The 16,249-nt window shown below is 37.1% G+C and overlaps 1 protein-coding gene across 2 annotated transcripts; it reads right to left on the bottom strand.

Moving 5' to 3' along the window:
* Window positions 1–75: 75 nt before the first annotated feature.
* LOC148999968 (pleiotropic drug resistance protein 1-like) lies at window positions 76–7,447 on the bottom strand. 2 transcript variants are annotated; one of them, XM_089140662.1, is made up of 24 exons: window positions 6,819–7,443; window positions 6,531–6,651; window positions 6,329–6,417; window positions 6,127–6,211; window positions 5,870–6,029; window positions 5,694–5,770; window positions 5,385–5,438; window positions 5,200–5,290; window positions 4,809–5,110; window positions 4,436–4,717; window positions 4,041–4,357; window positions 3,775–3,935; window positions 3,578–3,681; window positions 3,314–3,467; window positions 3,098–3,205; window positions 2,867–3,018; window positions 2,424–2,756; window positions 2,050–2,340; window positions 1,886–1,969; window positions 1,653–1,786; window positions 1,339–1,566; window positions 1,084–1,255; window positions 743–997; window positions 76–665 (listed from the first exon to the last, which is right to left on the bottom strand). In XM_089140662.1, the coding sequence occupies exons 1-24, from the start codon at window positions 7,190–7,192 to the stop codon at window positions 408–410; spliced, it is 4,386 nt and encodes a 1,461-aa protein (XP_088996788.1). In that variant the 5' UTR covers window positions 7,193–7,443; the 3' UTR covers window positions 76–407. The 2 variants fall into 2 exon arrangements, with proteins under 2 accessions (XP_088996788.1, XP_088996787.1); XM_089140661.1 differs by having other exon boundaries at window positions 4,041–4,717; window positions 6,819–7,447.
* Between the last annotated feature and the right edge of the window lie 8,802 nt (window positions 7,448–16,249).

Here is a 16,249-nt window from a genome sequence, read left to right as displayed (position 1 = left end):
TAACAAATATGGACACATTCAAAATTAAAAGTGGATCTTGAGTCCCATAAACATGCTGGCTGTGCTGTTTAGGGTTTGGATTTCAGACTCTGAGCAGCCACCATTCTGTGGTTTTGCAAACAGCATACAAGTAGCAAAAGGTTTAGTTGTTTGGCCTAACTTTGCAACAGGCACACAAAAGGATTCAATTTTCTTCACATGGCTTTTTTGGTTTCTGATCACCAGATTGAACTTCTTGATACTGCAGAATCATCTTAAATTTTCTGGAAGTTGATGCCCTTATTGAGAAAGCAAAGATCAATCCGAAAAGCACAGTAAACAAAACACAACAAGTGCAAGAACTCCCAATCGATCATCTCGAATCCCGAATAATCTCCAAAATAACTCATGGATACTGCAGAAGCTTCTCATCTTTTTTGGAAGTTAAATGCCCTGATTGAAAAAGCAAAGATGAATGCAAAAAGCACAGCAAATGCCACAACTACAACAGCGACCACCCCTAAGAAATCATGTTTGAATCCAAAATAGCTGTTCAGAAACTCGACAATTGTTTCGCCGGATTCAAGCTTATTCTGTAAATCTCCGAATTGTGACACAACCAATCCATACAATGTCCATGAAACCGGGCAAATCCAGTAGTACCACCTCCACCAGATAGGGATGCTCTGAAACAAACAACAACAAATGAGTAACAAATATCAAATTGTATTGCTTAAAAAGGAGGAAAACCAATAGAACTTACTGGTCTTGGTATTATGAAGCCAGAGAAAAGGTTCCACAAAGCATAAAATGCTGAGGAAATTATAGACGAGATGTGTTGGTTGGGTGTCACACCCACTGCCATCATACCATAAAAGGTGAAGTATAACAATGTGAAGTACATAAAAAACAGATACCAAAAGAATTTTGCTGCCGTCCATTCAAATGCAATCATTGAGTACACTATAACTCCATACATCAGAGCTTGTATGAAGATATGTGGAATCTCAATCAAAACCTGCACCAGAAATAGTTTGGTTTGGTGAGAAACGAATACATAATGAAACTCCCCCTGTTGATCCTACAAAAAAGAAAAATATTTACTTGGGCAAAGGCATATGCCATGGCTGAATACATCCCAGCAGCCCTCTCTCTATAGAACACAGTTCGCTCAACAGATACAACTGGCTGCACTGAACCAGCATTTTGTATCCCAAGGAAGAGAACAGCACCATACATAGAACCCATTGCATTAAAGAGATCCTGTCGCCTTTGCCTGTAACCAACATTGGAATCTTTATTGATATGGAACACAGTGTAATAGAGCCCAAGTTTAAGCTACACTGTCATACAACTTACGTTTTAGATCCGAGATCCCAAAACATTGACCCGATCATCAGAGCTATGAAAATTGTGAAGAAGAGCCTTACAGCAGTGTATTGTGTATTTCGCCAATACGACCAATGCTGTTTCCATAGGCATGCTAGGCATTGAGATAGAAAAGATTGGGAGAACCGACTAGAGAAATGGAGGTCCTTTGAACCAGTGGCAGGTTTATTCAATTCCTCAATCATTGCTCTGTTTCTCCTGAATAATACATCCATAGAATATTAACAACTAAAACCACAACATAAGCTTTTTAAGGATGGCATATTCACAAGTGAGGTACCTACCTGTGCAGATCTGAGTTCTTATATATTTCGGTGAAGTTTAGTCCCAAAGCTGCTTCCTGGGCTTTATTTGTCACCTCCAGCATCCAAGTTGCTGGATTGTAACCATCTTTTATCTTACTGACTCCATTGATTGCCTATACGAAATACAACCCATGTTTTAATCAATATTCGACAAGACTGGAAACTCTTCAAGATCTTAGTTATATGTTACTAGTTTGCCTGGTATGCCTCACCTCAAAGTAGCTGATTAAGTGACAAGAGAGTCTCCCTAAAGGACCAACATATAGTTCTTCTCCTCCTTGCTTCAGTAAGAATAGCTGTACATAATATAACAGCTTAGGTAAGTACCAAAAAAGAACCACATATCATTAGTTCATCAATATCAGAAAGTTCTGACCTCATCAAAGGCATCAAAAATGTCAATGCTTGGTTGGTGGATGGTGCAGACCACAGTTCTTCCTGTGTCCACAATGTTTCTCACTGTTCTCATCACAATTGCAGCCGCCCTTGCATCCAGGCCAGAGGTGGGCTCATCCATGAATATAATTGAAGGGTTGGCAACAATTTCAACTGCAATGGTTAGCCTCTTACGTTGCTCTGTTGAGAGACCAGTCACACCTGGTAGCCCAACCAATGCTTCCCTTAGTGAGTTAAGCTCTACAAGTTCCATGACCTCTTCAATGAACATCTGAAATTAGTAGTTCACCTTCCAATTAGTATACATAATATAGACCTAAATAGGTAAAACAGAAGCACTAAAATCCCATTTACCTTTCTAGTTGAAGACTGGATTTCAGGAGCTAACCGTAGCCAAGCTGAGTAAAGCAAGGATTCATAGACTGTAACATGAGGAGAGTGGATGTCATTCTGTTCACAATACCCTGATACACGAGCAAAGGTCTCCTGTTTCTTTGGGTAGCCAGATATTTTGACGATTCCGTCGATATATCCTCCAGTTTTCCTTCCAGCCAATACATCCATCAAAGTTGTCTTACCAGCACCACTGACACCCATTAGAGCTGTAAGGACTCCTGGCCTAAAAGCTCCGCTCACTCCTTTGAGGAGCAATAGCCGGTCCTCTGTAATGCCTCGTGCTTTCATTTCCTACATGTTCAGTTTAACCATCAAGCATTATTGTAGTTGATGGAACTATAAAAAGATGAATTCCTCATCCTCAGACAGTTATAACTTCCAAATTCAAAGCTATAAATTACCTGTGGCATGTCCACTGAGTAAGACATGTCAAGGAAGGTGAGGGAATGAGGCTCAAATGGAAGAACCATTCCGCGCTTCTTTTTCTGTTCTGTTTCATCACTGGCCGTCCTCTTAGATGGAGATTCAGATGACGTACTTCTATTTTCATCCCCTGTTTGTGAATTTATAACATTTTATTAGAATCAACCCCCTAACTGAGAAAGTGCTTTCAGCATACACATCTTCCCTACCTGCAGAAATCTTTCCTCTGGATGATAGCTGTGTCATTTCTCCAGATCCACTGGACTGTTTGTCCTCCAAGAACTCTTCAGATACAACTGCCTGAGGTTTCCCAAGTGCTGAAAAAAGTTAATCAAAGTATCAGACATCACCATTCAGTTTTGAAAGTCATAAATTCAACTGAATAAATTATCAAACCACAGAAAGATCAATTAAATTGTACTAACGATTAAGATAAGCGAGAGCCACCGCGAATAAGCCATTGAACAGGAAAACATAACCAATCAATGCCCCTACTCCAATCCAGTACCAATAAGCTTCAGTGAAGACACCGCGAGATTTCAGAATTGCCACTCCTAGTGTCTCTCCATTGGGTAGAACCTATAACATGGTCAGAAAATGTACATATTCTTAGAACAAACATTTTTTTCTCCAATTTTTTATCTTCTTACAGCATGATTAGAGGAGAAAAAGCAAAGAAAAGCCCTTACGCGACTCCAGCTTTTCCCAAGGAACTCATTCACTACTAAAGCATTCTGCCCATACATCATGGGAGAGAGCCAGTATCCCCAAATCCACCATTTCTTTATGGTGTCTGAGACAAAGAAAAAAGATCTGATAAGTTGAACCTAAAATATGGAGTTGGTAGAAATCAGTTGAAATATCTGCAAATAATTATAATGCACACCTCGAGACAAGATAAATCCACTTAGAACCATGAGTATAAGTAATCCAAAGGACCCGAATGTGTTTGCAACAACCATGTTCCTTCCTAGTGCAGCAATGAATCGAAACAGTCCAGATGCCATTTGGTTGACACATATGAGTAAAAGGTACTGCTTGAAAAGCCTGCAATGAGAGCATTCTCATGGTTACTGCCCAGACAACAATTCCATAAAAATCTACAATCAGGATTCATTAGAGACACTACAACACCATCCCATTTGGCTCTACCTTCCAACGTTTGGGTCAAATCCTATCACATAATAAGTCATGAACACCCAAATAGCAACTTCAATGAGCGAGATTGGGAAGCGTAGGATCCATGTGGGCAGTGAGTAAGCCCATGAAGGATAGAATAAGAGGTTTCTTTGTTTGTAAAATACAGGAAGCTTCATGACAGTCATAGCAAGCTCTGAAAATCCGTTGAACATAATACTGGTGAGACCGAAGAACAAAGCCCCCATGAAAATTACACCATTTGTTACTGAATCTTTGTGAATCTCAGTCCGTAGGAACACAGTCATTGTTATGAATGCCATAACAGTAAGCTGCAAAAGTAGGAGAACGATCAAGTTAGTGATGTCAATAGAAATTTGAAAGAAAATCTCGTAGAAGCTATAACCAACCTGCATCATCTTGAAAATGTACACAAATGAGTTTCTTTGCATCAACAGTAGTTCTCTTGCCATGCAGGCTTTCAAAAGTTCCATCTTGCCAACACCATATTTATCAGTAGTTAAGGCAGCAGGGTGATCCTTTTTCTTATCAAATGGGGTGGCAAGTTCATCTGCTAGCCTCTGACCAACATGGAATGAGTTAAACGCCTCAACAAATTCCTTGACCGGGATAAATCTGTAAGGTTCATCTTTCCGAGCCCAGTACTGTTGTTGATCTTTCCTTGATGTCACCTGTCAAATGCATCATGACATTATTCCCAGCTTTAAAGCCTACAGACAGAAGAAACAATTGGGAGAAAACAAGGGTTTTAGATTCTCTAACCTCTTGTAAGAAGTCAGCTACTCCCTTTCTCTCAGGACATTTGAAACCTACAGATTCAAAAAACTCAAGCACATGTTCACGGGGGCCTTGGTATACAATGCACCCATCGCCTAGGAGAATAATGTCGTCAAACAGCTCATAAGTCTCTGGTGCTGGCTGGAGGAGAGAGATGAGAGCAGTCCCACTTAGAATGTGGTTGTATTGCCTAATTGAATTCACAATCTGAAATGTTGTAGAACTATCCAAGCCAGTTGATATCTCATCCATGAAAAGTGCCCTCGCTGGTCCAACCAGCATCTCCCCTGCATTATCTCAGTCAGGAAGGTAAATTAGGATGCATGATGAAGGAGAAGAATATTTAAGTATATGAGAGCAATACAAGTCATGCTACCTGTTGTGACACGCTTTCTTTGTCCTCCAGATATACCTCTCAACATTTCATCTCCCACCATGGTATCAGCACAAACTTCTAGTCCCAAGGTCTTCAAGTTTGAAAAGGAGCAACATGAAAAAATGATCAGAGTCCCATCTAGACATACACCTCCTCATCCATAGATGGGTTTATAGTGTCTATACCTTTAGAATATAATCTGTGACTACGCTGACCTCTTGTCCTTCTAGCGAAGCAGCCTGCAGTTGCAGAAACCAATTTTTTCATCTCATTTCAATAGTAGTTAAAAGCATGAACTTGTATCATTCTTGTTTATTAATTTTTATGAGGACGTGCTTGTGGAGAAGGTAAATGGTTGCTATGCAGAAGATCTAAAATGGAAAATGTAAACACAACATGTTACCAGAGCTAACTGGATGGTGGATCAATGAGAACTCCTTTGTACAAAAAATATTGTAATATGAACTTGATGATGCAAGGGAAAAATTCTTTACCTTCAAGAAAACATCAACATCAGGATCTGGCTTAATGTTTGCTTCCTTTTCCCTTCGTGAGAGCTCTGTCAACATCTCTGTAGGTTTTCCATGTACAGTGTTTGTTTCTAGTCAAACTAAAAGATGTTGAATGAAACTGATCATCTTAAAGTTTATAGCTGTTAATTTAGACTTACCATAACGAGTCCCCACCCCTTGACATCTTGCAGAAAAAGCTAGGGTTTCTCTCACAGTCATTTCACCTATGTGAAGATCTCGTTGACTGATATAAGCTGCTGTCCTCTGTGGAACAAACTCCTTCATAGAGTGGCTATTGTAAGTTATTCCCCCAGACAGCTGCAAAGGAATCAAGAGAATAGGTGATCAAGAAAGAGCTATAGAAGAGCAGCTTGAGTTTAGGTAGAACAGCAAAATGGATATATGATATCCTTACTTTCAAACTTTTATCAAGCTCTCCTGCCAAAGCCAACATCAATGAGGTCTTTCCAGAGGATGGGGGGCCTAAAAGCAGAGTAAATCTGCAAATTCAGATCAGTCAAACAAATTAGAGTGGCACAAAACCTAATTAGCTCCACGGGACAAAACTATAACCATGGTTCAAACTTCAAACAGATGGAAATTCTCAGTGATCTCACCTGCCAGGCTTGATTATTCCACTCACATCATGGAGGATTTGTACGGGTACCTTTTTTGATGGAACGATATGAAGTTTACCCAGGATCCCCTTTGAACCAGACAACAAATTAGATCGTCAGTTGAAATTGTTTCAGAAAGAACAGACGAATAGAAAAATGGAATGAAACTTGAGGGGCAAATGAGAGTTTGCCAATTGAGTACCTCAAACACATCAGCAACAGAGTTGAACATTGAAGGTAAGGCTCTACTTCCCACATGAGCTTCTGCATCTACATTTACATGCTCAAAGCGGATTTCAATGGTGGGAACCTCAATTCCAACTCTTTAACCAAGAAAAAAACAGAAAAGGACTATGTTAGGAACCAAGCCTCTGCTGCAACTTCTGAACAGATTATTGGAGATTCATATTTTCAAATAAAGAGAAACATGTCTAGATTAACATTTTAGAAATTTTCATAGAAAAAGCAGGTCAAGGAGAGAATTTCTTACTGATCAAGACGGTTCTTGAGTTTCAACAAAAACTTCTCATGATCCTGCTCTGCAACTTTGAGCAATCTGTCTAACAAAAATCTCCTCTCTGTGTCCCCAAGATTCTTAATGTCCACTTCCTTTGACTCACCCTCTTCAATAGAGAGCAAACCTTTCGATATACGATCAAAAGTAGGCAGTCTCTCTATAGCAGCCCATTTTAGAGCTTCTTCATCATCAAGACCTTCTCTGTGAGACTCAGAAGATCTCGAAAAAGCATCAGCCAAGGTATTTCCAGTGCTCCTCCATATTGAAGTACTATCAAATTTAAAACTACTCCCACGAGAACTAAGAGCACGAAGACTTCCAATTCTCTTTGCTTCACCAGTCTCCATTAGAAACCTCAAAAATGCAAGACCTGCAGGACTCTAAACCCACAGAGCAATGCTCCACTCAAAATCTGAAATGAGTCTGTTCCATATCTCTGCTCTTCTTTTCTCTGTTTCTCAATGGACAGAGATACAGAGCTTTAAATAATCCAGCTGAACTCGTCATTGGTTACAACTTTTAGAGCTGGAAAATCCATAAAACACAGAAATGGATAATACTGAGTCTTTTTCAGTTGACAGAAAGGTCAACAACTGCTGGCCCTAAAACAAGCTTACCCAATAACGAAATTTTATATTCCCAGCCGCCAAAAAAAAACAAGAAATCAGTTCTTTAATTGTCTGTGAAGGAACAGTGGAATTCAGATCCTTTTTGTCTTCTGTTATGTGTGTTTTGACTCTCAGTTGGGCATTGTGTGGAAGGGTAAAATTTCAGCCATTGGATAAAAAAAAAAATGCTGAAATGGAATCAATCCGTTTAGAAATGATTGAAATCGAATCAGTTCGTTTTCAAAAAGTGTGATTCTTCTCCATCCGGCGGTAGTCATTTTCGTTGTCTGTGAAGAAACAGTCTCGCATTGTCTTCTTCTTTGTCTGTCCAATCTCGAATAAGTGATACGTGGATGGAAAGACTAAAACATAATTAGTCCGTTGAGAAATGGTTGAAATGGAATCAATCTGTTTTAAAAAGGTGTGATTCTTCTTAATCCATCGGTTGTCATTCTCTCTGCCTACACGTTGCCCATTTTATGGTTGGATGGACGATACGAATGAGAGGCTTGGACAGAGAGAATCCGAATCCCAAAAAAGATTACATATTTGTGGTGGGTCAACCTTGTTTAAATCTGATACATGAATTCTCTTTTAAAAGATATCACCCCTTACCCCTGATTCTTCTGAAAAGATTAAAAATAAAAAAGAAAGCAAAAATCTAGAAGGGTGTGACCATGTGACATAATTGATGACCCAAAAAAACCCATATGAACATAATTGAAAGGGAGCAAGTGGTCAATATTTTTATTTGTTTAATTATTGTTCTTGTTAAAGAGGCTAACAACTAAAATCCCAGGTTGTCAAATGCAAGAATAGCATCTAGATGAAATGATCATTTAGTTTTATTTTCTTTTGCAGAAGCGAATGAATAAATTCCCACGTTGTCCACTGAACAAGGCAGGTATCTTAGAATGAAAGGAAAGAAGAAAGACAGGCAGCCAGCCTATTAAGCTATTTAATGTGATTGACCCTACCTTGTTTTGCTTTGTTCTATTAAATTTGTAGTTGTTATTTTTTATATATTTTTTTTGTTAAAGTGGGAAAAAAACAAATTGCTAGATGGTCCAAATGGTAACAGAAGCATCCAAAAGGAAGAAAAGAAGAAATAGGGAGTAGGGAGATTCCAATTGGCCTACAATAATCTGGCTATCAAGGCCTTTTTAAGGTCTTAACAGCTCTCTTGGTTTGAGGTGGTTAAGTCTTATTTCTAGAATTCTAACAATTGTGTTGGACTTTACACATGTTGGATAATGTTTATATCTCTAGCACTAGAAATACTTTTGTTGATTCCTTAGGTTAAGGAGGTAGGCTTTTCAAACTGGCTAAACATTGGTGGGGTATCCCACCTTGCTTTCTTTTCTAGGACTATGTCTTTGGATGCTTTTTCTTATTGAAACTTTTTTACTGTTGACCAAAAAAAAAAAAAGTGGCATACAACTATGTATTGTGAATGTTGTGCCAATTTAGTCTTTAAATTTGATGCAGTGGACAAACCAGCCGAATCGAACCGATCGAAATAATCGAGGGGCTCAACCCTATACTATTCAAAGGAAAAGGGGATTTGTGTCATAGTGAATGCACCTCAAATAGTAGTCAATCCCATGAACGTCGCATGGGAAGCAAGATATGCCTGCAATGGAGGATTGTGGTTACGACGCAAATCCGAGAAACCCGAATAAGATTAGCAAGATTGGCATATATATGGATGGGGACGTGACGTGGAAGGTTAGACGATTGATATAAGCAATGGATAATCTATATTAGCCAAAAACCCACCTCAATGAGGGTAAATGGTTATTCACTCAAATACTAGTGAATTCATCTTTTCGAGTTTGTAACTTCTCAGTTCATGGTCATCAATCCCCCCCCCCCACCAAACAAGAGGGTTTTTTTTTTTTTTCCTTTTTCTTTTTTATATATTTTTTTTTTCTATATCCTTGTTATATTTCTTCTTTCCCCCCCCACTTCCCCAACCCCCCCCCCCCCCCAATCCCATTTTTAAGGTTAGTTTTGTAATTTTAGTTTAACCTTTAAACCCTAATAGGTGAATAACCAAGGTGCTAAAGGACTATAGTTGTAATTGATGGTTCCTCCATTTCTGTAGATCTTAACTAGTTAGTCTCCAAACAACTTGTGCTAATTTGGGATTGTATTTCTATTATTTGTTTCCCCACCAAACAGGTTGCCTACTTGCCTAATAACCATTAACCTCCTACCAGCAAGAGCCAAGAAAGCATAGCGTTTCATTTGTATTTGCAATTTTCCAAGCATTTAAGTATGAAATTTAGATGGGTGTTTCGTTATATTGGAAGCCTAAAAAATGTTGTCTTGTATAGAAGAGAACAGGCAAACAAGTAGGCAAGTTTGACTTCTAGAATAGCTAATGTTGTCTCCATTTTTTTGTCTCATCCATGTCCTTCAGGCTATCTTAAGAGCTGCTAATGGTTTATCATGTATTTTTTATCACCACCCATCAAGCTGTCATGTACATAATTTTCTTCTAACAGGAGTATTCTTGTCAATTGGCATATGCATTGGATTTTCAATGTATTCATCAGTGATATTTTAAGTATGCTTGAAAAAATCTTGTATTCTATAGTTTTTATCCTCAAATTTACTTTGTTTTTTAATTTTCTTTTCAGTATGTCTCGGGGTATTTTGCAAGATTGAATGGTATAATAGGGAAGATATGCAGGACAATACTCAGAGATGGAAAAGGAATACAATGGAAAGCAAAATTGAACCATAAGAAGAGTGATGGCCAGGTCTACATATTCAGTGACTGGACTCAGATATGTGCATCAAATGGCTTGAAGGTAGGTGATACCTGCACTTTTGAGCTCACTTGCAAAGGAAAGCAGAAGGTCATGGAGTTCTCTTTGCATTAAATACAGCATAGAGCAGGAAAATGCATGTAAGAGAATGCATTGACATTCGTGAGTGTTATATGATTAGATTGGACATAGAATTGTGGTTGTATTAATTCAATGACAATTCAACTTCACGCTACTGGGTTGAGATATTTGAATTTTAAGTAATTTGTTGTTAGTTTTCTGTTAAGGTTTGATTTTTCTCACTTGTTCCCATACAATACCGTAACAAAACCGTGCCGTTTTTCCATACCGATTTTATACCGGTTTCATACCATACCGTATAAATATGGTATGGTACGGTTATGGTATGAGGTTTTCAAATTCAATATCGTACCATACTGTACCGAATTACCGTTACCGTACCGAATTGACACCCTTAATTAAAACTGAGAGGGGCAACAATAATTTCATAAAGAGTAGGGTCCTTTTAGTAATTAAGTTGTAGTCCAAGAGACAACAATAATTATCCCTTAAATAAATCATGGATATTCATTTAAAAAAAGATATTTCTGTTATAACCCACTTTAGTTCTTTAAGTTACTGCATAAGTTATTTGATTATTTAAACTCAACTTATATATAATTTTTAGGGTATCCATCACTTACCTTCTCTCGTAGTTGACCAAATGGCATTTAGATACCCTCTTATTGGATAATATCATTTACCTCCCCTCTAATTTAACAAAGGTATCAAACACCACCTTCTATTAACTTTTTCGATTAAGTTTTACTTTTACGGTTAAATATTTCTCTAAAACCTCAAACTACCCTTCACTGAAAAAATGTTTTTGTTTAAGAAAATTTTCAACGCTACCCCTTGAGTTACTTCCTAATATTAATGTTACACCTGAGTTATCCAATTTATCAAATAGAACCCTTATTACTTATACCATTAGTCTTAGTTTTTATTGATCCATTTTCAATATTACCCTCACGTCCTAAGGGAAGAAGATGGCAAAGGAGAGGAAAATAATAATAATATTAGTGTGACAATAGAAGTCAAGAATATGCAAAAACGGAAGAAGAGAAGTGGTTGTAGATGGTAGAGGATGACGATGACGAGTAGAGCATAGGGTTTTGTGTTCAAGGGTTTTCCCAATTGTCCACAGTTCTCCCAAGGCAAGGGCTCTCAGCTGAACCGTTCATTGGAAAGAAAGTGACGCAATCTTGGCCATCGATTGTGCCCCCTGGGTTATCATGGTTGGACCTGTCAAGACCAGTTGATTCCCTATGAACCTCTTTGGTTGAACTTAATCAAGTGAATTAACCAGGCCTAACAAACAATAATCAATTGAAGGTAATTTAAGTAGCAACAATTAGGATAATTGAGGTAACCGAGGGTTCAAAAACTAAAACATCTTTACAATTAAAGGTAATTTGGGGTTTGATATCTTTTCAGTTAAAGGTAATTTGGGTTTTAGAAAAATATTCAACACTACTAGTAGAATTCAACTGAAAAATTAAGAGCGGAGGTAAGTGATATTTGCCTTGATATTTATTTAATTAGATTTACCAGGATTGGGAAGGATTGGGCCCTGTTGACTCGAGAGTTATACCCAAACTATACCACCCTACTAAGTCAATTAGTTTTTAACCCAAACCTACTCTTTGGATAAATCAGGGTGAGTTTGAGACAAGCTAGGAGGGGTTTAAACCGTTGCCAAAAATGACTTCTTTTTTTTTCTTAGTGTCTAGATGGTTCAAGCTGACAAAGTTTTAGTATCACCCTAAAAAAGGCATCTAGAGAGCTCTTCAAAACGTTAAAAACTCCCTACCAACCAAGCCATTTTGCTTCTGTGGTCGAAAATCATGGCATTTGAAGGTGTTTCATCTAAAAATATCTTTTTACAAGAAAAAACTAAAAGAATCTAATTTTTGGTAAACATTGGTGTTTTAGTTTAGAAAATGAAAAACAGCTCCTCATAATCTGCTATTTACCCATAAATATAAATAAGGATACCACAACACCCCAATATCACAAAGAGAAAGAAAGAAAATAAGAAGTTATTGTAAGCAAGTTGCAGAAAACAAACATGGCAAAGTTAGCAACTTATCTTATGCTTTTCGCATTGTTGTCATTGTTTTTGATCAACGTCAACTCATCATTTTCCGCAGAGGGTGGCCGAAGTCCCGCTCCCATTCATTCGGGCTCTGGTGGCGCTAGTAGCAATGCTTGGTGGTGGAAACAAAGCTCCCCGAAAGGACCCGGGAGAATGGAAGAGGTATATAGGTTAAACATCCCCATGAAATGGAATCTTTACCCCATCTTATACTATTTCTCTAATCTCTGTTTAGTTATAACTTGAATTAATTTAGAATGAATATGATACGTTGATTTCTGTGTTCTTCAGGGGATTTCCAGGTGGAGGTAAAAACCCCCAGCATTGAAGGAAATCATGCCTAGAAGTTCAAAATACATCGCCACTTCAATGTTTTAATCTGGGCTTGCTTACATTTGCTTGGTTATTACTATTATTTGAAAGGAAATAAAGGAATCCAGTTCTTCCATAAATAAATATAAAAAAAGAAAAGAATTTATGAATATAATTCTTGTAATTACATGTTAATATAATAATAAATTCTTTCTTTCCCTCCAGTGTTTCTGTATTCGTAGATAAGTGTTTTCCATTTCTTTTTTTTCTCCTCCCCGGTGAGAAAATATCATTAGGGTCAATGGTGAAGTTCTATAGTATATTTAAATTATATATAAAGTCTATCTCGAGGATGTAATAGAAGCACGTATAAACCGATCCTGATAAACCTCAGATGTAACAAAAAAATGACTTATATATAACATACAATTAATATGTAAACATTCTCATTTTTTTCTTCTAAGAAAACATTTTCATTTCAAATCATTAATTTGGTGCTGGACTGCAATTTGTGGCTTAACCAAAAAATATGAGTTGGGCATACATACAACACATCTTTTCTTATTTGTCGAATAATCAAAACTAACTAAGAGTGAACTGGACAAGACAATTGGTCTTTTTTTTTTTTTTTTTTTTTTCGGTACAAAGACAGGGTTAAACAACCCAAAGGAACAAACAGAAAACTTAACTTAAACAATACTCTCTATCCACCATGAGAATTCCTTCTAACCTAACTGGAGGATCTGGGAAGAAAGCCCAAAGGTCTAAGGGACAAAGTTGCACCTTAGACATCCAATCAGTAGCTTTGTTTGCTTCTCTACCAAGATGAACAAACCTCACCCTTCCATTAATGCCTGAAAGGGTTTTTATTTTCTCAATGAGGCGAACAATACTCCCTTGTGCATGCCAACAATTGGTCTTTTTACCATACAAGTTTTTAGAAAGTCCGTTATACATTCATTTCTTTCTAACATTTTGTACTTCTATTTTTTCAATCAATTGAGTCTAATAAAGCTATCTATCCCCCATCCTTAAACATTCCAAGGAAGCTTATTTTCTCCAAATTCTTAAATCCCTTCCAACTTCTATATGTACCATACATTAGTGCCCATTAAGAAGGCGTAAAACATGTATAATATTTTGCATTTACATCTCCGAACACACCTTTCGAACCTATACTTCTTGAGTTCCCTCTTGAGCTGCTATCAGCATTCAACTTACATGTGTAGTTATTTAATTCTATGAATAATTCTTTCAAATGGGATTTTTTTTTTTTTTAATAATACGATCAATCCTATCTGAATCCAAACTGAAAAATAAAATTCTTAAGATTCTCAAATTCTTTGATATATTTTAAAATTTATGAATTATGCACTTCATATAATTATATTCGAATTATTTTCATATATTTAATTGTTTTTTAAGCTCAATTTATATCGGGGGGAAATCATCTGCTATGCTCATCAATGCACTCTCACACGACGACATGTGGAATATTAGGGCTACAATAGGGTTGGGCTGGGCCGAGCTTTTCCAATCCCAAGTCCTACCCTATGTATTCTAATTTAACCCCATTCCCACCCTAACCCTAATTCATAGTTAAGGATTATTGTCCCTGAAGCTTTACAGGGTCAAACCAAGCCCATTCCCGGCTTGATTGGCCCTGTCTCTGGCCCTAATTGGCCATATCCTTGGCCTTAGTCCTAATTGGCACTGTACTTGGCCCTAAATTGAATTGAGATCGAGGGTAAAGGAGAGATAGAGGGTAATCCTACCTAACGCCCACCCCAGTGTTACAAGTTCAAAAAAAGAGTTCACGTTTGAACCTTGATAAGACAAGCTTACACTCTCTACATGTATGGTGTTTGAGAGATCATGGAAGGATTATGGTAGATAGAGGAAGTGGATTCCACTACCCCTTCCTAGCCCTAATTGGTCTCACAACTAATCAATTTTATTGTTTATACTCCATTGATCAAAGCTTATTTAGATTGCAGTTGCACTAATATATTGTTGATTTGTGTTCAGTAGAGGCATTCTTGTTGGAGACACGCTCTTTAGTCAAGGGAAAGAGTATCTAAGGTAGAAGACCATAAAGAACATTCAAGGAAGACATTCCTATAAGTACAAGGGACATCGTCACCTTATATTATTTTTCTTATTAGAAAAGGAAATTAAGGAATCCAGTTGGGTATTGTGATGTTGGCATTAGAAATTCATAACTTTCCCCCCATACTGTGATTTAGTTTCCTGTAAATCATGAGTTCAAATAATATGAACTTTTTTCTTTCTCTCAGTTTTGTTATAAAACAAAGTATAAGCTGCATTGCATTAACAAATTGATCTTTCTTCTATGTTGCTAAATTTGGTTTTCTTCTCCTTCTTGTTGTTGGGTTTCTTTGAATCTAGTTCTTAATGTAGTATGTTGTTTATACATTTTAAAAAAAAAATCAATCAATCCAACAAAGGTTTTTTCTTTTACCATTATAATCATTCTTTCCCCATTTGCTATGAAGTACAAACCAAGAAAATACTTTTCCCATAAATTTATCCACAAATACAAAAACATCAACACAAGCACCTACGAAAGCCAAATAAAGGAAGTCTAGTGGGACCCACCCCGGTCAGCCCGAATCACATGTGGGTCCCACACCCACTAACAATTTCCACCACCCATTGAAAGCATATGCAAAGAAAATCACCAAAGAATTGAAGTCTCTTAGAATAAAATTAAATACAAGAGATTCAAAAGAACCCATGAGGTGAAAAATATCTAAGAAAATCAGCACATATGCAAACTCAAGGCAAGTGGAGGAATTAATGTGTTGAATAACCTTATATGAATCAAATTCAGACAATAAGATATTGAGTCCTTATTCTTTAATCGGTTTTAGAGAATCCACAACATTCCACACCAAACATCTAATTGCATCAATTTTGGCTGCAATAGATTGAAATCTCTAGATAATGAGACTCACCAAGAACAAGATCAGTGATAAGAATAGAGGAATAATGTGTTGATAACCTAGAATCAGATTCAACAAGGGAAGAGTATTTGGTAGAGAAAGACAATTGCATCGTTTTGGCTGTGAAAAATAAGAACGCATTATTGGTAGAGGAGAGTGAGGGGGGGGGGAAAATTTTGTGTGAAAATAAGAATCATGTAAAAGATGCAAGAATGGAAAAAGGTGAGTGGTTGTAAATGCAAGAGAAAGATGAGTTGAGTCTAGGATTTCTTATTTGAGGAGATTCTTATTTTTGTAAAGAAGTTTAACTTGTTTACATCTATATCTGACTATGATTTCTTTACTGTAAAGGGGTAATGTTGATATATTTTTCCTTTACTGAGAGTAACTCAATGGATGTAATTAATTTTAGGGTTAACTTACAAGTATCATTTAACAGTCTAAAAGTATTTTTTGGATAGGCATTCATATTTTAGATTAGAAAATGAAAAACAGATCTCCAAAATTAAGATGATAAGATAAAGGGAAAAGAGAAAAGTGTACAAGAGTTGGAATCTCCTTAGAATTAGGGTGAAGCCTTTCT

The sequence above is a fragment of the Hakea prostrata genome, chromosome 11 (genome assembly GCF_041222555.1).
Source record: "Hakea prostrata isolate BN-2017 chromosome 11, UWA_Hpros_2, whole genome shotgun sequence".
NCBI lineage: Eukaryota > Viridiplantae > Streptophyta > Magnoliopsida > Proteales > Proteaceae > Hakea > Hakea prostrata.
The sequence above is the reverse complement of the archived record's forward strand: the minus strand, read 5'-3'. Positions and strand labels throughout refer to the sequence as shown.